At 48.3% G+C, this 27,630-nt stretch overlaps 1 protein-coding gene across 1 annotated transcript; it reads right to left on the bottom strand.

The window, feature by feature from the left end:
* Positions 1–32: 32 nt before the first annotated feature.
* On the bottom strand, positions 33–27,593 carry ACAN (aggrecan). Its single transcript, XM_086471383.1, has 16 exons — positions 27,524–27,593; positions 26,610–26,981; positions 25,117–25,291; positions 24,451–24,578; positions 23,565–23,858; positions 21,303–21,815; positions 20,647–20,821; positions 20,095–20,222; positions 19,680–19,973; positions 19,325–19,519; positions 15,327–18,677; positions 3,486–3,644; positions 2,902–2,984; positions 2,411–2,555; positions 1,643–1,825; positions 33–121 (listed from the first exon to the last, which is right to left on the bottom strand). The coding sequence occupies exons 1-16, from the start codon at positions 27,591–27,593 to the stop codon at positions 33–35; spliced, it is 6,354 nt and encodes a 2,117-aa protein (XP_086327509.1).
* Positions 27,594–27,630: the final 37 nt, after the last annotated feature.

Genomic DNA, 27,630 nt, shown 5'->3' with positions numbered 1-27,630 from the left:
TCGCTTTCCTCCTCGGTCTCTCTCGCCCTGCTCTAATGGGTCGGTCTGTGCACGGCTCTGCCGCTGGGTCTCGACCGGCTCCTGGGGCTCCTCTTGTATAGCTTGCGCTGGTAGTTGGAGGCTGCGGAAGAGGGAGGAGAAGAAAAGGCACCTTGTTAGCAGGAGCCAGGACAGAGACGCTGCTTGTCCTGCACTGGCTGCCCCAGCCCCTGGCTCCCTGGAAAAACACGGGCAGGCACAGGCAGTGCTACCTGGCGGGCGGCTGTGTGTGCCCCGGCACCAGCCTGCCTGCCCACCACAGTTGGCCCTTCTTTCACCCCCGCAGCTGGGATTTGCTTCACCCGCGGGTGAAGGTGCCCAGTGCCTACCGGGAGCCTGGGCAGGAGCATCCTCTCCTCGGATACTTGTCCCATCCCTTCCCTGTGCCCGGCTGGGAGGGCAGCTTTGCTAATGGGGTGAGCATGGGGACCGCTTCCCCAGTCTTGCCTGCCGCCCTTCCAGTCCCTCACCAGTCCCTTGAGACAGGGAGGGAAATATCCAGCAATGGTGGGTTGTGCTCAGGGCACAGGAGGGGAAACAGCCCTGTCTGGCTGTCAGTAACAAGGTTTCTACCCCATCTTCACTGCCACTCTCCCTTGAAGCTGGCATTTCTCCAGAGTGGTAATTGCAGGAGGGTTTTGATGGAAGCAGCAAAAGCCGCTTGGGAATAGCCTAGGTCTCTTGGTCACTGGTGGTCCATGCCGAGAACAGCCTGCAGTGCTCCAGGTCCACGGCAGAGCCAAGGGAATCAGCAGCTTGGTCTGCACCACACAGCTGCCCTTGGACATCTCTTCCATCTCTCCTCCTTCCATCTCCTCCCTTGGGCGGAGGTTTCTCCCTTAAGCCTGTATCGACTTTCCCTGGCTGTAGAACAGCTGCTTCAGCTGGAATTGCCCAGCTGGACCAGAACCTGGCAAGGAGGCCACTGGACAGATGTGATTTGGCTGAGGCTGATGAAATTATTGGGAAGCTGCAGGCTAGCAGGGATGGGACAGGGGTGTAGGCAGGCCTGGGAGTGGGCTGGGACACCAGCGGGAGAGGGATGGCTGCCATCAGCTGGAGCTCCGACAGGAGAAGGCTCAGGAGCCCAGCCCTGTCCTGTGGCCTAGCTCTGCCGCAGGGCTCCTGTCCTCCTGCCTGCTCCCAGGGCAGGTGGATGCCAGGGAAGGGCTCAGGAGGACCACAGCTCCCTCCCCCTATTCTCTCTGCTGATGCAGGTGGTGCCAAAACTCACCCTTTCAGGAGTCATTTCTTTTTCTTTCCTTTGTTTAAGTAGCCTGGCCCCTTGGTGAGCTCCTTGTTGCCCTTTCCAGGCTCTGCAGCTGCCCCTACCCTGCCTAAGTGCAGGGGCCTCCAGGGCAGGAATTGCCCAACCTGCCCCTCCAGCCTGTCCCTGTGGTCTATACCTGCCCAGAAGGTGCCAGCTCCCATGGCTCCATTACGGGGTTGCTTTCAACAAGTCAAAGGGACCACAATGTCCACTTCTGCATGGCTCAGAGCTAATCAGTACCCTAAGATGATGCCCCCCTCAATCTCAGCTCCTTTTGCCAGCTGCAGGGAGGCATCAGCCCTAACCCGAAGGTGAAGGGGCTCTGAGACTTACGGTTTATGCAGGATATCCGCGGCTCCTCCCACTGCCCGTTGGGCTGGCACCGAATCGTGGGCACATGGCGCTGGATGTAGCCTTGGTTGCACTGGTACCGCACCATGGAGTTTATTTCGTAGCGGTCCTTCTTCCGACCGAAGGTCCTGGCGTTCTCCACCACGGGGGGGTCCCCGCAGGCCACTGCAGGAGATGGGCAGAGACATGGAGAGCTGGAGGAGTCCTGCCTGGCTGAGTGGGCAGCTCACACCCGAGCAGCTCCTGCCTGACCGGCACAGGCTCGGCATGCACAGCCTTGTCAGTCTTCCTGCACATAAAACCTTAAATCCCTTTAAGATTACCTCCGTCCACAAAATTTAGGGGCAGGGGGATACGGAAATTCTGTGATGACGCCTTGAAATTAAGCAGTGTTCTGCCTCAGGGCTCTGCTCCTGCCTTCTGGAGAGGCAGCGAGAGCCAGGCATCACAACAGCCGCTTGTGTCCATGGGAGGGCACGGAGCTCCTGTGTGGGAGTTATGCTGCAGCCATGGTATGGCTCTGCCTGGAGACATGAAGCTCTGTCCTTGGTGGCTTGTCTTATTTGTTTTCAAGCCCTTGGGAAACTTTATCCTAGAGCCTTGGCCAGCTTCTATCACTAGTTCCTTCCACCTCTTTGACCACCCTTCGCAGTGACAAAACCCATGTTCATGTGCACTGAGGGCTCCACTCGAGCCCTGCATTCACTGCCTGAACCCCCCCTCCTTGCTGGCACGGTACAGGGTGCTGACCTGTTCCTTTCTTGCAGGTGAAAGGGAGGTGATAGTTGCAGGGAACATCGTTCCATTCGCCTTGCTCATGCCAGATCATCACAACGCAGTCCTCACCCGCCGCGAAGAAGTTGTCGGGTTGGTTGGGCCGCCACTTCTCAAATTGCTGCCAAGAGAGGAAAGCCCTTTGCCTAAGGCTGAGTCCTCCCCTCTCCTACTCCCCTCTTCAACCTTGCTGCTGCCTCACCCATACATCTCACCAGCAGAGACCGTGGGTTGCCAGCACTGCTACTACAGCCGTTATTTCTATTGCGATGGTGCCCAGGAGCTTAGCTGCCCAGCTTTACTAAAGGCTTGGAAACACCATGAGCTCTATGAAGTTTAGGGCTGCTCCACTCAATGCCCAGCCCAAGCACTCAGCACGTAACTGATGGAGCTCTTTCCACCCAAGGGGAACCACTTTCCCCACACCAAAAGCCAGTGCCCGCCCGTGCCGCTGGCTGCAGGCTCACCAGGGAGTGCCCGTCGGACCAGCGGAAGTCGTTCTCCACAGCTCTGTCACTGAGGCCGATCCACTGGTAGTCCTGTGCGTGGCCTGGAAGAGCCAGACGGGGAGAGAAGAGTGGGTCATCGTTCTGCTACACCTTGTTGGAAGCATTTCTTTGCCATCCCAACTGTCTCTGGCCCTGGAGCCTCTGGGTCATTTGGCTCCTTCCCAGTCACTAGCCCCTGATGTCCTTTTTTCCTGCTGCATCATGCTTGTCCACCTCCCTCCCCACTCAGCATGCCATGAGCATGGATCAGCCTGTGTTGGCATGGGTCACTGCACTTGTTGCATCAAGCAAACATCTTGTGAACAAGCCACATCAGCAACGTGGTAAGAGCGAAGATCTGCCCTAGCCGAGAAAGGGCCCTCTTCTGTCTCACGGTTGGACAGTTCTTCCTCCCCCGCGCAAGGGTGAGGCCTTGTTAGGAAACATCTGAGCACCCACGGGAGAAGTTGTGGTTTTTACATCATTTTGCATGAATTTGCCCGTAAGACTCAGAGTCTAATGGATGGATCCCTGCCCAGTCTCAGGCTGCCCTCAGCACTCACTGTTCACAAATTCTTGCTCCTCTGGGGTGATGATACTGCTCAGGTGGGCTTGATGTTGTCGGCATCTGGTCTCTGCATCCATCCAAGTCTCCCTCTCTTCAAAGTGCCTGTAGCAGTGGCCCTGGAATTTGGTCCAGCCTTCCTCACAGTTTTCCAGGTCTGAAACACACAAAGGAGGGATGAAAAGGAGTTGTGCATGGGTCTGGAAGCTATCCAACTCACCTCTTAGCAGCTCATGCTCTCATAGCATGGGACAACACATGGTCACTTCCACTAAAAAGAAAACCCTGACACTATTGCCTGTGGGAAATCCCAGAGAAATCATCAGAAGGCATCCAAGACACACGCAGAGAGGGGAGCCTGTGTTGAAGACTCTGTTTTGCAGTAACGTGACCAGCGCTACTAGAAAACTTGAGTGATACAAACTTATTTCTGAGCAATTCAAACCCCTGTAACATGTTCCTGGACTCTGTTTTTGAGGAACTGACCATGCAAGAAGCCCTCTCTTCCCACTAATGCTGCCCTGCAGAGTGTTCTTGCTTTGGAAAGAAACTCCAAAACCTGAATCCGGATGCCCAGAATCAACATGTATGATTTGGAAATGAAAGAGAGGAGGAGAGCCCTGGTTCAGGTGGTTGCATCACTCGGTATGGTTCTGGAGCTCTGGAGAAGGAAGCCTACCAAGATGGAAGAAAAGAAATGGAGGCAGGAACTTACCATGGTGGAGAGAGAAAATGAAATCTCGAGGAAAAAGCTTGGAAGCTGCTAGAGAAGTACAAACATTTCTCAACTTTTCAGAACATCATTTACCATCTGAGGAACACTGCAGAGTTGAGCCCATTAATTAAAAAAAATATAACCCCACAGATGTGAGAGCAGAGGCGAATGGAGAAACCACCAGAAAAGACCTTCAGCAGCTCCCATTCAATGCAACACCACGCATCTCCTCTGTGTGACTAAAGGAAACAGAAAATGAAATGTGTTTAATCTCAGTCTTTCAGGTTCCCGTTCTACCATCCTTTCTCAGGCACTTGCTGCTCTTGGAGTGGTGGGCTACCACAAGTCATCATGCCTGTATTCCTTTCCAGTAAGGTTTTCTGTACTCAGTTTCTTTCTTCTCTGGTAAATTTAGTAGGTCAAAGCACTTGTCACCTTCAATCACACTAATTCCTCCTAATCCACCCTTCTGATATTCTTCCTGCTGGAGATTGCAGATGCTTCACAGATGTTGGAAGGGTTGGTGGTTAGTTGAGGCATTAAAAACATTTTTTGCCTTCTTCAACAGATCAAATGGATTATCTGGAAGCAGCTGAAGCTCTGAGGATTCTTGGTCTTTGCAGGCAGACTGCTTGCACAAGGTAAGTAGAGAACACTCTCCGTCTTTTGAGATTTAAGACTCCTTTCCAGCAGCTTGAACATCACCCCTTGTCATCACAGCCTGGGGATAGGACAGCACATGGCACAGAACCTCATCAGGACATTTCCTAGGAGAAAGGCCACTCTTTCCTACACAGCTGTTACTTAAGGGGAAATATGACAGCAATCATCCTGGAAATCATCTGGTAGGGACACTGTCATGGTGACAAGGAGGACTGGCTGTGTGCACAGACAGCAGAGCTCACTAACGTTGTCCTACTGTTCTTGGAGACCGACGGAAAGGATGGTCTGCCTCATGGGAATAATGAAGACTTACATTCCCCACTGCATTTGGGGCACTGGCTTCCTCTTGCACCTCCCAGGCTACAGCCCCCATCGTAAGTCCATAAACTGGAGAAGAAAAGAAATTAAGTCTGGCTTGGACCAAACAAGATTGTAAGCAGCTGCAGGGTAGAAAGTCTCTTGTTGGGTCACAGGGATCTTCAACAATGAATAGCAGGGATGAGTAAATCAAGGTCTGATTAGGTTGCATTAGGAAAGTGGTGTTAAGGCAGCACAATTCCTGCCCAGATGGTCCAATGATCCTGAGCCGCCTTCTTATGGTCTACTCCACAGGTTCATATTGAAAACAGAAAGAGAGTTGCAGAGACAGGGGAGGAGAGAATCCAATACATATTATCACTACTCGTGCCAAGGTGAAGAACCTTATTTCTCTTTTGTTTGAGCAAGGCAGGAGAGCTTCCCCTCAGCTCAGCTGATAAAAGTTTGGACTTCCATCAGCTTTAAGAAAAAAAACCCCAACTGTTTTTCTTTCCTTGTAGAAACAAAAAGAAGTATTTGCGCAGGTCACTACCTAATTTTAATGTAAAAATAGGTCACATCACGTTTTCTCAAAGATATATGTTCCCTGCTGATTTTGCCACAGGAAGCCACATTGAAGAGATGACAAAAATGTCATGCTGTGTCAAATTGGTGGAGATTCCTGGAGTGAACGAGGCTTCTCTCAGCTGAATCTTCACAGAGAGAAACACAATCATTTTTCATGGCTCAGATGAAGCATCCTTCCATGAAATTCCAGTCTAGCAGAGAAAGTTTGCCTGGGGTGAAGATGTACTCAGATGTTTCTGTACTGTTACAGATGAACAGAAAGACCCTTGACCCAAAGAGACAACGACTTCTGTGATCAGCATTGTTACGATCTGTATGGAGCTTTGCTAGAGAAACTTAAAAAACGAGAAAGATGAGAAGACACCAGAAGATCCTACTTAGGAATCTTAGAGGAGATGGTCCTGCAAAAGTCTCAAAGCTTTTCCGTAGTGTATTTTAAGCTGCTGTTAGAGGTTAGCTTACTGAGATGAGGGCAGGACTGAGGGAGCACTTGGAATCACCTTTTTTTGGGAGGTAGGGTAGGAACAAGGTAGTGCAGCAGTTAGTAAGATTAGCTGAAGCCAAGTAGGCCGTACCGATCTCACACAGGTCCCCTCCGTAGCTGGGAAGGCATAAGCATTTGAAAGAGTCGATGCCATCAACGCAGGTAGCTCCATTCAGACAGGGGCTTGAGTAGCACTCATCAGTGTCTGCAAGAAATCAAGGGCTTCCATTAGGGCTCTGGGCAGACAACTCCACCAACAGGAGAACTCATTTCCTTGCTTGTTTAGGAGGGAACATCAGTTGGTTTTGGGGAACTTCGGAGTTGCTAGAGTCTTATTTTAAAACATACTGCCACTGCTGCTGCTGGAAGAATGAAGGCAAGAGACCCAACCTACCCTACAGGGAAGACTTTGGTTTCTGTCACTTGATAGTTGAACACAACTCTGAAGATATCAGTACAAGCTCAGCAAGATGTATCAAATACACAGCACTCAGTCTTTGACGGCTGTGGTAACTCTTCCTTGTCCGCTGTCTCTGCCTGATGCATCAAACATGCAAACTTGTGTCTGTGTCTCCACCAGCTATGGGTCTACGAGGAAGAACGTGGAATTCTCATAAATGATGGAGACATCCTGAAAGAGATTTCTATCTCCTAACCGGCCTTCCTGGTTGCCAGTGCTCACTACTGTTTTCTTCCTAACCGTAATTTAGATGAAGTTCCAGGGCAAGAAATCTCTTCTCAGTGAAGATGAAGAAAGTGCAGAGAAGAAAAGAAGTGGGTTCAAAGGTGGTTCAGAGACCCTCAACTTTTTCCCTTTGAGGATCTTAGGCCTAGCTACAGGTGCCTCTTCCTTGGTGAAGAATACTGGAGTGTAGTACCATTTTCTCCAGACCTGTCCCCACTATGCGCTCTCTTGCTTGTGATGGGGCTGGAAGAAGCTGGTACTTCTTTTCCAGCTGTGGACTTGTCTTGGTAGAGGAAACTACTCTTAGCTTCATGTCTAGATAAAACAGCCCTTAACATCCTTTTTGGTCTTCTGGAGGTGAAAAGAGAAGTTGGTACGGGAAGAGTTTGGCCTCCAACTCTCCAATATTTCTCAACTTGCTATTTAGCACAAGCCTGGGTAGTAAATGCACCGTTTGGTAGCAATTCTGTCATCTTGGGGCAGAAGGAAGGAAGCATAGATGCTCTGAAGAAGGCCACAGGTAGATAGTTTGTATCTATATATTGTAAAATCTAGTTTGTGCTGGAAGTAAATCTCTTTTCCCAGTATCTCTGTAGGCTGAGCCTTAATTCTACTTATTGTGCTTTGGAATCAGAAGAAGAGTCATTCAGAATGGAAAGATTTCAGAGATGTTCAACTCATAAACAAGGAGGAAGACTAAGGAAGACAGTGGGAGCACACCCACGCAGGTTAGGTTAAATGATGACTGGTTAGATCCTCATGTGAGATGTTTCTCTCTTTCACGCTCAGAAGAAATGTAAGGCTTTGAAAGTGCTGACTAACACTCCATGCCCTTCTTGTGGATGAGAGGGGTTAGTGAGGAAACGTTCAAAGGTGACAAACATGCCAGCTATGGAAATAACAGAGCAGAGCAGCGATTCCCCAAGGTCTGTGTTCATCTTCTGATTGGGTTATATTCAGTTGGATATCATCTCCCTGCAGAACTGTGGCCCAGCTGCTTGGTGTTCCCAGACATATGGGAGCAGATGTGTGTTATACCCCATGTGGCTGTCTAATCACTCAGTGGCCAATGTCTGATATGTCAACTAAAAGCCGACATGTTCTGTAATGTGCCTAAGTGATGGAGAAAATTCTTTCTGACCTTGGATGGTAAATCTGTTCATGCTTTGGAACATGAAGATTGTAGTCTTTATTCTAGGCTGCACCACTGCGAACAGTGCACCTGTTCCTCAGATGGCTGATGAACCTCTTGCTCCAGTTTTGCAGTTCTTCTCTGACAGAAGGATTTTTTCCTCTGGATTGCCCTTCTAAATACCCATGAATGCTTCCTGGATTTCTTTGTTCACTGCAACGTGGAGAAAATTCCTGTTTCCACGACACTAATAAATACTTTGAGACTTTCCAGAACAAGATAGGGGTCACAGGCCTAGTAAAAGAGAGGAGCTGAACTTGGCTGACTATTGCTTATTAGTCACACTTGGAGTTCCTAGAAAATAGGGAGCATAAAGGAAAATGCAGTATTCTGAGGGATGATTACAACTCTAGAGGCCTCTTGGGCTTCCCGACAGCAGCGGCAGTGAAATTCATGTTGATTCCAGTGGGTTCCAGCTGAACAAGTAAGGAAAGGCTCTCCTTTGTCTGTTAGGCTCCATGAAAGTGGAAAGCACGCTGCAGAGGTGGGAACAAAGCACATACGAGAGCTAAAGCAGAATGTTTAGCAGTGAATGAGTCTTCAGCCGTCTTCGACTATGTGGACTAAAACTTGCTGCGTCCAAGATCTCTTCTGAGATGCAGGAGACCTGCTGTGAATTGCCATCCCTGGTCTTGGAGGAGGAGGGAGCCGGCACACACATCATTGCCACAAGTTTCCAGTTGGGAAATAACACTGGAACAGATTTTCCTTTTACAGATATTGTATATAATATGATCGCACATATTATATACGCTGTAAAACCAAAACTCTGCATACAATATATATGTAACATATCTCTCCGTACATATACGTATACATATACATATATATTTTTATATATGACATATAAAGAAAGGGTGCGTACTTGTAGATAGTCTTGGAAAAACAGACAACAAATACAAGTGAGACACAGACAGGTTTTCTTCCCAGAAGCATACTGCAAATGGCTGGAAAGAAGATGTTTTAAACACACGATCATAAATACCAAACTCCCCCTTCAGCCTGTTTGGCTGTTGGGGCAGTGACCCTATCTCCATCTGGATGTAGAATCACCTCACCAAGTTGGTATCAGGAAACTCAAACATATCTGCTGGGTTGGAGAAAGTGTTGCTGATTCCAGTCCTCCCAGAAGGTCTGAGTCTTGGAGGTCTTTCAGAAAAGTAAGTTCTGAATGGTAAAATTGGCAGCAATGTTGTCTCTGGAAACCCTGGCAAGTGGGTTTGGAGGTGTTTCTAGGATATTGCATCGAAGCCGTAGGATTTATGAGAGGTGAGAACTCCAGTCAAAAAAAAATTCCCATCTATCACGCAACACTTGACTATTTTCTTCATAACCTTTTATATACCATAATTGTGTCCACTTCCACAGAGTTTAGAGCTAGGTGAGGTTAGTAAATCGCTGTACACCTCTTCAGCCAGCTGAAAAGCCTGTGGCACAGTAGGTGTGCCAGCTCTGCTCAGCACGGAGCGAGCCCCCACTTCCACAGCTCTGGCTGCCAGGTACCTTGACTCTCAAGGATCTTACGCAGAGGCGAGCTATTTATTTGCTTGGATGAGCAGTCGTTCAAAAAGTCAGCTCCGCTTTGAGATGCAGCTCAAGTGCTCATCAACCGACAAGAAGACAAGACTACTGCTATGGTTACCCAATGCTAACAAAGGACAAGCGATGCAGCATGGGATGCAGAACAGAGGCAGTCCTTGCTTTCAAGAGCTTCAGCTCCAAAACAAAGACAGGGGAAAAAACGCCTTTTGGTGCCATGAATAGGAAGCCCATTTAGAACATATTATTAACTCAGTTCTTGAGGATAGTGCAAAATTAGCAGCTCTTTAGAAGATGATTCGTACTGCAGTTAATATTGCCCAGAAGTCGCAAATATTATTCAAATCTGTTGTGACAACAGTTTCTATTTTTTGCTACTAACAGGACCAAGGTCTAACTTCTAGGTTAAAAAAAAAATATCCGATGTAAACAGGGTCTTGCATCTGGAAGATGTAAACTGTTGGCTGGAGGAACCAAGGGGAGTTACACAGCTACAATGCAAACTCTGAATTTGTTTCACCATTTTCTTCCTAAGATTTCTTTTACATTGCCAGATACATACTATATTTAGTCAGAACTATTTTATTTCAGTGCAACTAAAACCAACACAAGTATTCTCCCAAAGCCTTTGAAAACAATTTGCTGTACTAGATCATGGAAACTGGAAAGAGAAATGCTTTAGAAATGAAAGAAATAGATTGGTCCTGGTTTTGCTCAAGAAAGCAAATGGCATGCAAAAGTGAACATGCTGTGTCAGCGGTGAGAAGGAAATACTTTTAAAATCCTTCACCCCAACCTAAGAAGACAATGCTAGAAACAGTGCTAACACTTTTTAAAACAGTACAGTCTGTGCATTTCTCTCAATAGCAGCCTGTATGGAAAATTAGCACAAATACCCATTAAACACAGTCAGTTTTGTGCTTAAAACATCTACTAAGGAGAAGCAGCTTGTGAACAGAGAGGATGCTATCATCCAAACTCTGAACAAACTGTAGTTTTCCTGAGACAACCGTATAGTTTTCCTGAAACTGTGAGTAACCAGTTTAGAAATATACCCTAGAGAGGAAAAGGTAAGCAGAAAGGTGAGGCATTCTCAGGATGTCCAACAGTCCTGTTGTGTTGCTCACCCTTTCTTTATGGGCCTCCTTGTAAGTGCAATTATCCAAACAGGGACTCAGAGATGAGCTAGGTAATTATCTTCTAGAGACTGAGGAAAAAAAAAATAATCCAGGTACAAATTAAATTTGCTTTTCAGACTCCTGGGAAGTTTGAACTGCCGATCTGATAGCTCAAACAGCGAAGAAAAACGTTGGAGCAATTGTAGGGTGACTCCTACAAGAAAAGAATAGGAGGAGTCCAGGAAAACTGTTCTCTCACATTTTAAGTAAAATGCTAGCATTGAACATCACACAGCTAGCTAGTGACTTAGGATGGGCAATTAAGTCATTAAAATAATTAACTACAATAATTAAACCAAAGCCTCCATGCAGCAGAAGGGGCAGCTACTGCTACAGCCTTAAAATGCTATATTCATCTAGAGAACAGCAAGTTTCCAGGACAACCTGTTGATCTGCCGGGACCTTTGATTCAACATTCTTATAGAAGGAGAGCTCAGGAAATTTGGACATCTCCAAAATATTATGTGTAGAAGTGAACTGACGTGTATGATAATAGTGCAGGACTGTATCTTGCCTCTTCAGAGAAAGGTTTTAATTAAGCTAATAAATTTCTGATGCAAAATAGGCAGTATTCCAGGAGACATCAAATCATCTGGTCAGCCACCAATGGTCTGTGCTTTTGCTTATCTCTCAGTCAGGACTGGTACCGTCATCTCCTTCTTGAGAGCATATTCTTCATTCCATATTAGGTAAAACATTATGAATCAGGTGAATGTTTTCTAGACCCTTTTCTTCTGGGTTGATCTTCTCTTGACCAACAAAATCTTATCCCTTGGAATTCCAGGGTGTGAAGAAGGAGGAAAACCCATCAAGACCTTTCCTCATTTGGATTCTAACCTTCAGCTGTGTTTGGGCCATAGGCAGCACACTTCACGAACTTGTTTTACCAGAGACAAGCAAAACTTAACATAAATAGCTGCCATTTCAGCACATTTCTCTTTCTTTCCCCAACTTGAGTGAAGTTTTTAAGTCATTGTCTGGTCAGAGTGCTCCAAACCACAGCCTTTCACTGAAGCGCCAGCATGCTTTTTTCAGCTAATAATTATTCAAATGTTACCAGAAGCAAAAAGACCCGCTGAGTTGGCAAAACTCTGGATGAAGAAGCCAAGCCTATGGACAATTCTTCAAGCTTGTGGGGCTCCTGTCCTTGTGGAGGAATCAAACTGCTGACTAAAGACATGTGCATGCATAGCCTTCAATTTGGTTAAATACTAAAAAATACTGTCACTCCAAGCGTTAATCTTCAGTCTTCTTGTGCGTCTGGCTCTGGCTTTTAGAAAGAAGTATGGGCTACAGCAGAGCAGAAGAATATCATTCTTCTTAAATCATCCCACTAAAACCACTGCTGGATCTAACTGGAAGCCTTCAATGACAGGACAAAAGGGCAACAGCCACGTGCCTCCCTGCTCCTCACTCTAAGCTCCTTCTGTAAGCTGAACCAGCTTCACCCATGCTTTAATGTCAGTCATAATTAATCACACTTAATGGGCATCCCTTACATCCTTCAAACTCTGAGCACAGCACAAGGCACAGATATTAGACTGATCTTTTTGCAGGAGCTAGATTTCCAGACTGGGAAGCTTCAGGTAAAAAGGCAGCCACAATATGGGAAACAGCATTTTGGGCTCCAGCCTATGGATCTTCCTTGTAGACTTTCTATGTTCACAATCCCCAGAACACTGTAAAGAGTAACGACCCAAAAAAAGGAAATCTGTCATTATTATTCCTTTTTAAAAATTTTTTTTGGTCATCACTTTTCTCTAATTCTCTAGAAGAAGTTTGCCTTGTTGCAGGGGTGTTGCAAGTTCATGGTCAATACACTTTCTTGCCACGTGAATGAGGTTCCTTCAGACCCTGACTAGGACTGCATTTAACCCTGTAGGGACATTCTAGCAAAGAAGCTTACCAATGAAAAGAGAAGTTTTACCCTAGAATATCTCCCCTGGTGGGAGCATCAGCCACACATGTGCACTCAAACCCATCTGTAGTTTACAAAGAGTCTACAGTTAAACTTCATGCAGTCATCGCTTACCTCTCCCTGTCACCTGCTAAGAAACCCCAGCTGCGACATTGTCATCTCTATGACTTGCAAATAACACAACATGTTCCAATTTCAGAACATTTTTTAAGCTTCTTCACACATGAGCTGTTGAACACATGGTTTTCTTTCAAAATACTTCACAAGAATGTTGGCTAACAAACGCCTGGCAATCGCCTTGTGGGTAATTTATAAAAAGAAAAAGCAGTGAAATAAAACCATACTTTGGGGCCAATTTTTTTCTTCTTCTTTTTTTTTTTTTTTAAATTTATTTTTTTTTAAATTTCTGAGCCTCACTGGCTACTTTCCTTCCTTCCCCTCAACTCTGCCTTTGCTGGCTTGTTTTGTCTCCAGGCTCGGACATGGCAGGAGGCCCATAGGTGTGCAAGGAGTGTGCTTTTGGGTACGTAACTCCTGCGGCACCGTGCCAAGCCCCGGACGCTGTGCCAGGCTGGACCAGTGCTGTGGGAATGACCTCGCTGACTTGCCCACACCCATTGCTGCAGCATCCGCTGTGCAGCTGCTCAGCAGACAAACAGGACCTCAAATTTGTTGTGAGCGGGACTGAATAAAGGTTTGTGATTACCTGTTTTCTCAGAGGGAGAGAAGTGACGGCAGAGGGAAATGCAGTGACTCATTCGAAGCACTTTGGGGATGGAAATGATGTTAGAAACCAGGCTGAGCTTCACAAAGCCCTGCACTTACAGACCGTTGCTGAGTCCAGAGCTACCTATGCTGAATGATGTAAATTAACCAAAAAGAAGCAGTTCAGGAGGTAATGTGGGAAAGGAGTGGAATTAATATTACTTTTGCTATAAGGAACTGAACAAATCTCTTTGCACATACGTTGTGTACCATACTTAAGTGTCATGTCTTACATGAACATGTGGCCCACTGATAACTGAGCATGTGTAGGACCTTCATACAGCAGCACAAGAACTGATGGTTCTCAAACAGGGCTTGTCCCCAGGAGCCCGCTCCTGATGGCAGCAAAGTGAAACTGAGCTGTGGCCAGGGATGTCACAGGACATCCTGTGTTACTGGGACTGGACTTGTCCCTTGGCCAAGAAGCAGCCACCAGCAAGCACGTCCAATCTCATTTTCTTCTCATTCTAATATCTTAGTGCCTCCACAGCATGTGAACACTGCTCAGGGGATGCTTCTCACAAAGCTAGTAGAGTGTTTTCACCATAAATGGTTACTCAGATTTAAATATTGTGTCTGTTCATACTTGGCAGCAAGGGGTCCTACTAAAGACAGAGCTAAAATGCCAAAAAGGGGCAGGGTAGAAGGAAGGGCATTTATCAGCAGAGCTGACAAAGGGCAGCAATGCTCTGAGCATTGTCTCACACATTTAGCCCCTCCTGGCTGCAGAGAGCAGCGTTAAGACACAGACCAGAGGGCGGTCATGCTCTGTGCCAAAGGGATCGGAGCAGTTTGCCCAATGCAAACATTGCACTCAGCGCAGATGATGCTGAGAGCAGAGAATTTCATCCCCAGCTGTCTTGCTTTTCCTCTTACCCCTTGGCACTGCAAAGCTGCTGATGGCCAGCCTCCCACTCTGGAGCAAGAGCCATGAAACGCTCGAGAATACAGGCAGCAAGTCAACACAGCATGGAAAGAGAAACAAAACAGGACAGAGACTTGCAGCTTGTCTTATCCAACTTCTCAGCTGCATCCACTAGCCAGGGTGGAAGTCTCTGGCGGGTGGAGCCGTCTTTGCTCTTGTTTCCACATGAGAAGAAAAGATTGTTATTTTCTCTAGATTATAGCAATGGCTTAGAGCAATTTCAGGGGAGGTATGAATGCCCTAGTGCCTCCCCCAGCTGTATCACACACAGGGACCTGGTCACAGTGGCTCTCAATGACCATTCTCAGAGTATTCTTTTTCAAGCCTCCACCTCTGGCATCACAGAGGGGAGGGATCATCTATGTCCCAGTGATGACCTGGGTCCCCTGGGGAGCACAAGCAGATGATGCCTCCATCACGTTCCTGGCAGATGCCAGCTCCACTGGGCTGCTCATCATAGCTGGGGTGGAGCTGTATCCACCAGGAATAGCAATTCAAAGGAGTGACTGATGCCTACTGCTGTGGTGCAGTGAGGGAAGGCCAGACATGCATCTCCTGGTGCTTCCTTTGAACGGGTCCTCTGCTGCTCTCCCCAGGGGTATGTAATTGCCATGCACAGGCAGCCTGGAGGCTCCTGGGGATGCAGTTATGGTGGTTGGATAATTGCATTACCTGCCCAAATGTAGGCTATCATTTGTTAAGACAGAAGCTCGTGAACATGAGCTGGGAAAAACCCCACAGGTTTGTAGCTTCACACTGCAATAATGTTCTGCTCAAGTCTACTTCTGTGTTAATGTTCTCTGCTGTAGAAGAAGCAAAAAAGTGACAGCTATGCCCACTCCCTCCCTTCCCTTCCATAGAACGTTCCCTTCGAGAAGAAGACACGGTACCTTCTGTAGTGGGTCCTAATGCTTCTATTGCTTCTTGTGAGACTTGAGGCAGAGCAGCAGTGGTGGTGGCCAGCAGATGGGGATTGTCTAGAACAACAGCTGTCTCCATCACTTGTCCTGACACTGCAGGAGGAGAGGGCTCTATTTTGAGCTGAGACTCTTCAGGGTTCCTGGGTCCCTCTGTTGGTTCAACATCTGGAGTACTGGTACTAATTACAACATCTGGGACAGAGGTTTCCCCTGAAATGCCTGACATCAAGTGTGTCACAGCTCCAGATGTTATGCCAGGAATTTCCTTCTCCTCCGGAGCACCAGAGGTCTCACCACTGGCCAAAGATGTGGCAGCTGTTTCGATGTTGGCAGCAGGCAATGCGGCTGCTTCTCCACTGGTTTCATGGACTGTGGATGTTTCTATGCTAGTCTCAGGAAATGCAGATGTTTCCACGATGGTTTCATGGGCTGTGGATGTTTCTATGCTAGTCTCAGGAAATGCAGATGTTTCACCTCGGGCTTCTTGACTTGTGGATGTTTCTATTCTAATTTCAGGAAGTGCAGAGGTTTCCCCACTTACTTCTTGAACTGTGGATGTTTCTATGATAATTTCAGGATAGGCAGATGTTTCACCCCTGGCTTCTTGACTTGTTGGTGTTTCTATGCTGATTTCGGGAAATGCAGATGTTTCCCCACTAATTTCTTGAATTGCTGATGTTTCTATGCTAATCTCAGGAAATGCAGATGTTTCGCCTCGGGCTTCTTGACTTGTGGATGTTTCTATTCTAATTTCAGGAAATGCAGAAGTTTCTCCACTGATTTCGTGGACTGTTGAAGTTTCTATGCTGATTTCAGGAAATGCAGATGTTTCCCCACTGGTTTCATGGACTGTGGATGTTTCTATGCTAATTGCGGGATAGCCAGATGTTTCACCCCTGGCTTCTTGATTTGTGAAAGTTTCTATTCTAATTTCGGGAAATGCAGAACTTTCTCCACTAATTTCATGCACTGTGGAAGTTTCTATGCTGATTTCAGGAAAGGCAGATGTTTCTCCACTGAATTCATGGACTGTTGAAGTTTCTATGCTAATTTCGGGAAAGGCAGATGTTTCTCCACTGGTTTCGTGGACTGTGGATGTTTCTATGCTAATTTCGGGATAGCCAGACGTTTCACCCCTGGCCTCTTGACTTGTGAATGTTTCTATTCTAATTTCAGGAAATGCAGACGTTTCCCCACTGATGTCTTGACTTGTGGATGTTTCTATGCTAATCTCAGGAAATGCAGATGTTTCCCCACTGATTTCTTGTATTGTGGATGTTTCTGTGCTACTTTCAGGAAATGCAGAGGTTTCCCCACTTACTTCTTGAACTGTGGATGCTTCTATGATAATTTCAGGATAGCCAGATGTTTCACCCCTGGCTTCTTGACTTGTTGATGTTTCTATGATAATTTCAGGATATGCAGATGTTTCCCCACTGATTTCTTGAATTGCTGATGTTTCTATGCTGATTTCAGGAAATGCAGATGTCTCCCCACTGATTTCGTGAATCGTGGATGTTTCTACGCTAGTTTCAGGAAATGCAGATGTTTCCCCACTGATTTCTTGAATTGTGGATGTTTCTACACTAGTTTCAGGAAATGCAGGTGTTTCACCGCTGATTTCGTAAGCTGTTGATGTTTCTATACCAATTTCTGGCAATGCAGATGTTTCCCCACTTAGTTCACCAGATGCAGAAGCCTCACCACTTGGCCCAAAACTGTAGGGAAATGTGACAGCTGTTTCCCCACCCAGTTCCTGTGATACTGTTGGTCTTGTCACAACTTCTACTAAATCAGAAGTGACTAAAGTGACTTCTGGAAACCCTGAGGCCTCTCCACTAATATCAGTCACTGCTGAAGATTGTCCACTTAGATCTGTGGCTCCAGAAATGTCTCCACTGACATACGGGATCCCGGATGGCTCTCCACTGAATTCTCCTGTCCCTGAAGGAAACCCACTAGTCTCCATGCCTCCAGACCCTTCTCCAGATAGTCCCCTGTCACCGGAAGGAAATCCACTGATTTCCACCATCCCAGATGGCCCTTCTCCCACCTCTTGTGCAACTGACGTCTGTGTTACAACTTCCACTAAAGTGGTATCCACGAGAGAGACTGTGGGAAAGCCAGAGGTGAGTCCACTTTCCTCTCCAGACACTAGGCCACTGGTGACATCAACTCCAGAGACTTCTCCACTGCTGTCAATTATTCCACTTGGATGTCCGCTCATCTCGAGCATGCCAGAAACACTCCCACTGAAGTCTATACGCCCAGAAGGCTCACCACTGATGTCTAAACTCCCAGATACCATGCCCGATGCATCTTCACCTCCTGAAGGCAATCCACTTATTTCCAAAATCTCTTTTGCTTCTGCTCCCGTAATTGAGGGTGTTGTTGTCATTTCCTCCAACCTGGCATCTACAAAAGTAATGCCTGAAGCCTCACTGCTTCCATCCATGCCAGAAATAAGGCCACTTAGGTCCACCAGGCCACTGACCTCATGTGTTCCAGATGGTTCTCCACTGACATCCAGTCCTGAGGGCAGCCCACTGAGCTCAGGCCCTCCGGAGGGCTCCCCGCTGAGCTCGGGCACCCCAGAAGGCTCCCCACTGAGCTCAGGCCCTCCAGAGGGCTCCCCGCTGAGCTCAGCTCCTGAAGGTAACCCTTGGGCTCTGCCACTGGTGTCCCACTCGGTGGACGAGAACCCTGACAGATCTCCTTCACCGCTGACTCCGATGGATCCTTTTCCCTCCTCTCGCCGTTCTGGTGCTGTTGTTACAACTTCCACCAATGTGGTATCCACAAGAGAGATGGTAGGAAAACCAGAAGCGAGTCCACTTTCCTCTCCAGATGACACGCCACTAACTAACCCAGTGCCAGATATTTCTCCACTAAATCCAGAAGGCAGCCCACTGCTTTCCACTCCAGATGGCATCCCACTAATTTCTGGTACCCTTGAAGTAGACACTGATATGTCTTCCTCTGCAGAAGGTAAGCCACTGATGTCAACAATGCCAGAAGGCATGCCACTCAGGTCCTCTGAGGGTAGCCCACTTTCTCCAGGTAGAAAGCCACTGCTATGCAGGTCTACTGATGGTAATCCACTTTCTCCGATCCCTGAGTGTTCTCCACTAAGTTCAAAAACTCCAGAAATCATTTCTTCATGTGTATCTGGGACTCCAGATACCCACCCAGATGCTGAAGATTCACCACTGACTTGATGTTCTCCAGATTCAGTGACGTCCCCTGACACTTCACTGACAGAAGCGTCGGTACTTGTTTCCTCTGGTGTTACGGTAGCTGGAGGAAAAGCAGATGGACTCACTGGAGAAGAAAGTGAACAAAGAGAGGGAGATAGGAAAATTATTTACTAAATTGTTTTAAACAAGCTGTTAACAATTTTCTGGTTGATTTTACCTCTAAACTGATACCTTTGGAATAAAGGCACAAAGTCCTATGGCTTGCAGAAATAATTTGGTCACTTCAAATTTGTTGGTGAACATTATACCTTAAATGACTACAAATTAAGTATCTCTGGGAAACCAACAGGATGTATAACCTTCTGACACAGGACGATGGCAACAGTGACACTGATTTCCAGCTGCCAAAACCAAGTTACTACTTCCTCGGAAATAACATGTGGAAGAGAAAATGTTTGGTGTTGCTCTGACCGCACTGCAGCTCTGTCATCCCTAGAAGGCTGACCTATTTCTAGCCCACCTTCCCCATCCTGAATACATAACAATGTATTTTTTAAGGTGCTCTGGCAATGCTGTGTGCGTTGTTCTGCTGGTCATTTAGTTCAGTAATAAATTCAATAATATACAGGTGTGGCTCCTCCTGTATGCGCAGCCTCAGACTTCGCTAATATGCTTTCCTTCAGCAAGGAGACTCCATATTTATTTTGGGAGTATCCCAACCTTACAACATCAGCCAAGCACAACCCAGGAAATGTGGAAGCTCTGACCCACCTGAGACCAGTGACACATCAGTTGGAAAGACCTCTGTCCCCCAGGCTGTCTGATTCTCAGGTTGAGTGGCAAATTCGGTCTCCACGGTGACCTCCTCCCCGGAGGGTACCCCCTCTACTCCAGGGATCACTTGGGTTGCCAGCACATCTTCTTCAAAGAATGATGTGACCCCCTCCTCCTCCACAGGTGGCATAGCTGGAAAAAAGGTATTGGAGGGAGTTTCCAAAAATTCACAGTCCCAGATGCTGGTGAAGTGCTTCGCCCGATCTGGCACCCTGATGTGCCCAACCTCCCTTGTGAAATCCCTTTCCCCGAGGAGACAGATCTACATGCCCTGCAAGGGGTGGGAGGGTACCTCTGAAGCAGAAGGCGTGATGCCGGGTCAGTGGGTCGGGAAAGCCCGTCTGGTTGTAGTGCTGGTAGACGGTTCTCACGCCAGGAGCATCCCCCCCGCAGGCTGGACGGGGGCTGACGATGGGATAGCGGAGGCTGCCATCGGCTAACCAGCCAGCATAGCATCTGTCCAGGCCCTGTTTCCAGGCAGCGTGGAGTTGGCCAACAGAGGCCAGTGTGGCGTTTTGGCTTTCACAGTACTGCTGAGCTTCTGGGAAGGTGAACTTCACTGGCTGGGTTGCGAAGAACACCTCACCTGAGGGATGGGAGAGAAAATGGGTGTGAGTCCCTGCATCTCACCCAAGCATACGCAGATGTGGAGGTTTGAAGCACATTTTTGCTCCACAGCCATGCCCAGAGGAAGGGGGAGAATGTACCCTTGAGCCTGTCAATGTAGCAGTACACATCGTAGGTCTCTGAGGCTGGGCGCATGCCATATGACCGCACGCCTGGAGAGCTCTCTTTGTCTCCTATGCAGTTACTTCGGGGATTCACAATGGGATACCTACCAAAAGAAGAATAAAGGGCATAACTCAAGGTCAGCCTTATATACCCTGGACTGAAGAACCTCAGTGTACTTGGGAAAAGGACATGAACACTTCACCTTTAGAGGTGCTCAGAGCCCTGAACGTGACTTGGAAACAAGCCCACTTACATCTTGGGGCAATGAACACAAACTTTCCTCCATTTTTCCTTCATGTTAGGGGAGCTCCCACTGCAAGATGTATACGCAGGTTAGGAAATAGGTAGGACAAGTTGAGAAGAACATGTATATTGGCCACTAGATATCATGGCTTGGAGACAGCCTTAGGTCAGGAAGGCCTTAGATGCTGGTGAGCAGAGCAGCAGGACAGACCAGAGCAAAGCCTCAGTTCCATGGCTGAATAGTCATTTTGAGAGGGGTCTTTCCCAAGTCAATATAGTTTTACCTGACTGTCTGGTCCCGCAGCCAGCCGGCATCACACTGGTCAAAGCCAGCCTCGTAGGCAGCCTGGAGCTGTTCGGGAGTGGCGATGACTGCGTTGTTCTCCAGACAGGCCTGCTGGGCTTGGACGAAGGAGAAGGCGTATCTGCGGGTGGCGGCGCGGTAATGAAACACCACACCTGGGGGAAGAGAATCTGTGGTTAGATAGCAGATATGGTATCCCCCCTCCACTGAGATGTGTGACCAGAAAGGGTCTTCCCAACAAGGACCAGTGCCTGTCAAACCCACTTTGATGTAGATGTCTTGTTCATTGAGCTCTGCTGCCATTGAGGGTGATATTCTGGGGATCTCTTTAGCCTTCCTCTAGGATCTTACTACCTTGGCTTTCCCCTTCCCTGGAGCCAGATGCCCATGGGAGTGTGACCACTGCAGCCCTAAGCGTGAGCCAGCTGAGCCACTTTTAGCACATGATGGGGTGTCCTGACCTGTCCTGTCCTATGGCAGTGGAGGCATTCAGCCTGTCCCTGACCTCAAACAGGCCTGCACACCTCCAGGAATCTGGATGCCCACTGAGATGGCAGAAGCTCAGGCTGTTTTTAGCTGAATGTTTACCTCTAGGAGAAACTGATCTTCAGGCTTCTTGGAGCCCTGGTGACTTACCCGTGGGGGAGATGGGCTGCTCAGGGAGGAGACCGACACCGGGTACTGCTGTCATTCGCACGAGCTGATCTTCCACTGTGAATGCTGAGGCGGACTCTAGTCCTGGTGTGGCAGTACCCCCCACGACCTCTTCCACCGAGCTCACTTCTGCCACTTCGGTGGTGATGGCAGTGCCTAAGGCTACGGTGGTTACCTCTTCAGGTACAGCCCACACCCCCGTGACGTCGCCCCTGGTCACGTTCTCCTCCTCGGGGGCAGCTGTCTCTACTGTGACGCTGGTGGCGAAGAGATCGGGCAGGACAGTGAAGCCCTCGTACAGCTCGGTGGCAGTGGGTGTGATCTCAATGGGCTCCAGGGTGGCGATGCTGCCACGGGCCTCCTCCTCTGTGGCGTTGCGTGGCAGAGGTAGCTCCACTTCAGTCTGGGTGACGGTCTGGACTGTGAAAGCACTGCCCAGCTCGCTTCCTGTCTCATCGATGAACTGCCCTGGGACCAGGGTCTCAACGTCGTCCCCTGCAGCAGGAGACAAAGCAGCAATCAGAGAGTGCATGGTCAGTCTAGCAAGGTGTACTGCGCTGGTGCTGCCTCTGAGAAGAAGCTGGGTGTTCGCTGGCTCTGAGGGAAGCAGGGAAATCATGACGGTCTGGTAAAAGAAATGGTTTTCCTTCCTCCACCTCGGCTCTCTACAACACCTCAGCACGGAGGGCATGTTCATGAGTTAGAGGCAATGAGTCACCGCATGCTCCACAGCTGGTAAATCAGAGAGGACTTCCCCTGCTCTCCTCCCAGCTCTCCTTCCCGGGAACACCTTGCCTATATCCAAGTCTGCACTGACCTCTAGTGCCTGTTGCAAGGAATTTAAGGTGGCCGTAGGGGAGCTTGGATAACCTCCACAGCAGGTCTGACCCGGGGGAGAAAGACAGCGGGATCCTCACACTAAATACATGAAGTCTCACCAGGACCACGATCTCCTTCTGCTCTGCCCAGGCGACGACTTCAGAGCTCATCACATATGAACATGCTAACCCCATCACCAGGACAGCCAAGGCCACATGCTGTACCAAACACATTCGAACAGCTCCCACCTTTCCCCTCCCAAATCACTTTTCTGCTCAAGTCACATCCCTTGGGTGTAGGAGAATGTGCTTAACGTGCCACTGAGCTGGTCAGCCTACAGCAAGGACAGTGGTTTAAAGAGCGAACTGGGCAGGTGAGGGAGGGATGGGACATCTTGGAGATGCAGCAAGGCAGGTCTTGGCTGGGGAGGGAGAGAAAATGAGACACTATCAGTCTTTCCCTCTAATATTGCTTTCCCTGCTCTATTTATTTCTAATTCCATTTTCCTGCTAGTTCATTGTAGCCAGTACCTCTCATACCTCAAGGGATTCAGAGAATTAGATAGAGATGCTCAGAGGAGGACTGGCTGTACTCAGCAGTTTCAGATGCATATCCTGAGATAACCAGAAGGCTGTGGCTTGGTGGACCAGTTGTTAGCTTGGCCATGTTGCTGAATACCTCCAAGGGGTCTGGGAGGTTTTACAGGGCCTCCTGACACAATGATTATACATGCATCTGGGGACAATAGGTCTGTATCAAAGGGGTTTCAAAACACACTTAAAAATTATTTTTTTAGAGATGGCAACCCTATTTGAATGTTAGTCTCTCACTGCCCTGAATAGACCATATACCACTATGCTTTGCCTCCTTCTTGCTGCAGGGAGAAGTGTGCAATTAGAAGAAAAGTGGGGGTAGCTGGGATGGTCTTGACTTCCTAGGTGCAATTTTACCCCATTTCTGATTGCCAGAGACTGCCGCAATCTCTGGTTTTTCCCAGTGTGGAAACTCAGGCCCGTGTCTGTACTGCATCACAGCACTATACACATCTTCAAGGTCAGATCTGTTCTCTTTTTCCTTCTCTTCCATCTACAGCATTCAAAGTCTTGTACATGAAGCACCTGAGCTCTGCTCTGTGTCTCTAGTGGAGCTACCAAAGCTGAAAGTTGTGGGAGGACTGGAAAGAAGAGGGCTGTGTTACACCCACCTCCTCAGAGCCCCCTTGTACAGATCAGGCGTCTGTGCACTTTCTTGGTCTGCTTCCTACCTGAACATGAATGGGGGACTAAATCCTTAGCAAAACCCTCTTTCCCCCTACCTTTAAAAAAAAAAAAATTAAAGAATCAAGAGGTGAGCTATGGCCAGGGAGCTCCTGGTTGCTGATGCATAGAGACCCATTGCTTAGTCCCACAGCCCCAGTGCACTCACCACGATAGCAGATGGCATCGTAGCGAGAGTGGGGGTGAGGGTACCCCGTTTGGTTGACGTACAGGTACACTGTCCGCACGCCCACCAGGTTCCCTCCGCAGTTGGGCCGTGCTCTGGAAATGGGGTAGCGGACGCTGCGATCGGCCAGCCAGCCTGCGCTGCACATGTCCATGCCATCCTTCCAGGCCAAGTACAGCTCTCCCGTGGTGGCCAAACGGGCTCCCAAACTGCGGCATTTGTCGAAAGCTTCTTGGAAGGTGAACTTCTCAGGGGCGGAGGCATAGAAGACTTTACCTGCAATCACACCATCCATTAGCAGAATTTAATCCGAATTCCCTTTCTTTTCCCTTCCTGCTCGTGGGAGTTTGGATAAGATGAAAGATCCTGTGTCTTACAGCTAAACCACAACCCCATGCTGATGACTATCTATAAAGACCAGAAGAAAGGGAGTCTTACAGACTGAATACGGACTAGAGCAAAACATACCAAACCAGCTGGAGCCACAGGGCAAGAGGAAGATAAAGGAGAGTTTCAGTTCTGATGTGCTGAATATTTCAATGGATCCCTGTCATAAGCATGGGTGATTGACGCCTCTGAATGTCACACCCTCAGATGGATGACCAGAGCCACACAGGATGGCGTGGGCTCTGGTGGAGGTTAGACAGACTCCACCCTCTGTACTGCATTAGTCATTTGACATTAAAATTGTCCAGGGTCTAAGAAGGAGACTGTAAAGAACTTCTGGCCTTGCTGGGGTATGTGCTTTTTCATCTTTAATCCGTCTTGTCTCTAGGCCCTTTGCCTCTGTATTTACTGTTGTCCAGTCTAGGCATGATCAGAGCTTTGGCTGCTTCTGTGTCTAGTAACAATCAAAGCCCCAAATCACCTTGCATTTGCTCTGCATAGCAGTAAACATCATAGGTTTCATCTGGCTCACGGACACCGTAGGTCCTCACACCTGGGAATTCATCCTTGTCACCGTAGCAGCGCTCCCGTGGCCAGTGGATGGGGTACCTGGGGGAGAGAGGGTGTGTAAGGAGTTGGAGGGGCAGGACCCTGGCAGCCACAGTGAGGCTGGAAGGGAGCTGCGGAGAACTGCGCAGTGTGATGACATGACTTTTCCTGGGTTACAGGGAAGGATGATCTGCTATCCTGCCCTCCCTCTGATGGTCCTGAGCACAGCAGGTCCCCGGGAGCACAGACCAAAGACATCAGGCCAAGGTGCCTCCCCAGTGGGAGATGCACAGCTTGGTACAGTTGAGCCACACTTGTGCACCTTGGCATAACATCTGTTTTGTTCAGGGAGGATGAGGGATCAGGATTAAACCATTGTCCACCAGCTGAGGAGCACAGTGGTCCCTCTGCTTTCCTACTGTAGATTTGCCCTGGCAGAGAATGGCTTGCAATCCACCACCTCCCTCTGCACACCAGCAATTACAACAGCTGCTGTTTAGCAACTGTTTCTCAACAGTTTTCAGTCGGTGGCTTCATTACAGAAGCCCTTCCCTAACGACCCTGCTGTGGCTTTCCTTGCCGCTCCACTGTTCATTACCTGACAGTCTGATCAGCCAGCCAGCCAGCATCACACTGCTCGTACCCATCCTCATAGGCAGCTTGCAGCTGCTCGGGAGTAGCAATGACAGCGCTGTTCTGGATACAGGCCTGCTTTGCTTTCTCGAAGGTCAAGGTGTACCTTGTGGAGATTGCTCTGTAGTGGAATACGATGCCTGGAAAACACAATGGCCATCACTCACACATCTGCTAGAGAGCAACCAGCCCCTTTCTTTCCAAGGAAGTTATGGATTCAAAGAACTGATACTACATGTCAGCTAGAAACAATGAAATATTTAGGCTGATTGTCTGTATTTGAGCATCACAAGCCAAGGGTGACTTGTTGGGCTCCTTTCACAGGACCTTGTGGAGCACAACTGTGACCTAAGACAGTGACTGCTCTCCTGTGGTGCTGTAACAAAGTCATGGTGCACTGAAAGCCAGTACCTGAATAGTAGTGTGAACAGTGGGAGGAAACCCATCGCCCAGAACACAGAGCTATATCACTGTCAGATGGACTCAACACTTTTCTGATATAGCTCCATGCAGTATTTTAAATATACAGTTCAGAAATCAGCCGGTGGGGCAGAGTAGGGACTGGGCTGCTGCGCAGTTTTGAAAACTGCCACCTCCCGAGGTCCTGCTCAGGACCAAGGGTGCAGAGTGTCAGTCACTGTGTAAACACAGGAAACAATAACAAGAAGCAAATGCACTTAAAATCTCCAGATTCGCTGCAAACATATCTAAGTCATATTATTTTGATGAACAGGGATATTTATAAAGGATGTCTATGGGTGCACTCTGGTCTGCCACGACCAGGCTTTAAGTGAAGTGGAAAATTCACCAGGGAGCAATGAGGGGGCTTCCAGCCTCCACTGTCAGATATGTACTCCACATCTGCATGTGAGCAGCAGAGACCTGCCAGTTAACTGTTGTAGTGGAAGCTGTCCCCCTGTCCTACACTGAAAGCAAAAACTACAATAAAGATAAGGATTGTAGGAACTTTTGTTATTTTATCCACCTATCATTTTGACGGGCTTTACAAGATGATGGGGAAAGTTTTTTCCAGAACAGACAAGTTCTCCAGCTGAGGGCATCCCATCTTCTAAAATGTTTGGAAGAAATAAAAGGTCTTATAACGGCCCTGTTCCAGCTTCAACCCTCTGAGCAATAGCCCAGTGTATCGAGTACCACCTCCTGCCAAGGATGTCGTCTTGCTGTCTCTGTAACTCGCCTTCTGCCAGAAGAGTCATTTTATTGCCATATATTCTGTGTGAGTCATTTTACTGGTTTGTTTAGTCTGGTCCTAGCCTGCTAAAATAAATGCCTGCCCATGACTTCTGCTCACCTACCCATTGCCTTATCTGTGACCTGACTGAAAGGGTGTATGCCTATGGGGAGAGCAGTACCTCCTCTGCCCATATATTTCTTCCTCCCTTCTGCCCAGGCTTGGCAGCAAGATCTTGAGAGGAAAGAGCAAAGGCAGGATCTCACCTTTCACTAGGACCTCTATTGTGTCTTGTCTGTCCTCAATCCCGTACATCACTTCACAGCGATAAATCCCGGTATGGTTGGATCTCAGTGCCTTGATTTCCAAGGTGGCATCAGTGGGGATGGCAGGGTAATTGGGCAAAGAGATTGCCTCTCTGTACTCGGTGTTAAGACGGATTTTCCCACCAGTGGCCACTAGCAAGACAACTTCGGTCCCATTTGAGAGCTTGCTCCATTTGATCCGTGGGGTCAGCAGAGCACTGGTGTCCTGTTCCTCTGGGATGTTGAAGTAACAGGGAATGTTCAGGGAGCTTCCCAGGATGACACGCAGGGGAGACTGCTCAGGTATCTTCACTTCCAGGCCATCACTACTGTCTGCCAGTTCCCAAACAAAGCAATGGTTATGTTAATAACGCATTTAATCTGAAATGTCCAGTGCTTCCGTGTGCTCCAGTGCCTATGTCTGCTTTGCAAACCTGTACCCACATAATCAGACATACCCTTTTTGGTCTAGTATGCTGAAAATAACTTGCAGAAAGGGATGTTACAACCACGACCCTTGCACTGTGGTTGCTTTTGGGATTTGGACCAGTGCTGGATGTGGAAACGAAGGGCTCTACTGCAGTGTAGCTGTTGCCCATGCTACGAGATCACACCTGGTAAGATTTAAAAAGGGGAATGATAAAATTCCCTTAGTTTCCCCATAAATCTGCCTTTGCCTGGAGCTATCTCCCTGGCTCCTCAGGCACAAGAACCGTGAGAGGCTATGGCATAGCAGCCTTCCAAATAGAGGAGCCCTGTGTGTACACAGAACAGATCTTGGGTATGCTTATTTCTGGCAGCAGCCCATGCTCGGGGATGGGACCAGAGTGCAGCACATTGCTCAGTCCTGCTTTCCCACACCCCGGGGCACATACCTGAGAGCTCCACGGGGACGGCTGCGGTGATGACTTGCAAACACACAAACACTAATAGTAAAGTGGTCATAGTTTACCTGCAAGAAACGACACAAGGAGAAAGGATT

This window comes from Leptosomus discolor, chromosome 11 (genome assembly GCF_034619465.1).
Source record: "Leptosomus discolor isolate bLepDis1 chromosome 11, bLepDis1.hap2, whole genome shotgun sequence".
NCBI classification, from domain to species: Eukaryota; Metazoa; Chordata; class Aves; order Leptosomiformes; family Leptosomidae; genus Leptosomus; species Leptosomus discolor.
Note: the sequence above shows the minus strand (reverse complement) of the source record. Positions and strands in the feature narration are given on the sequence as shown.

What these genes read in the sequence shown, in the direction of transcription:
- ACAN (XM_086471383.1), bottom strand. Translation starts at nt 27,593, where the DNA reads ATGACCACTTTACTATTAGTGTTTGTGTGTTTGCAAGTCATCACCGCA. An exon ending in CGTCCCCGTGGAGCTCTCAG is followed by an intron (nt 26,982 to 27,523) that starts GTATGTGCCCCG and finishes GGGAACTGGCAG; the next exon opens with ACAGTAGTGATGGCCTGGAA. An exon ending in AATAGAGGTCCTAGTGAAAG is followed by an intron (nt 25,292 to 26,609) that starts GTGAGATCCTGC and finishes TGTGTTTTCCAG; the next exon opens with GCATCGTATTCCACTACAGA.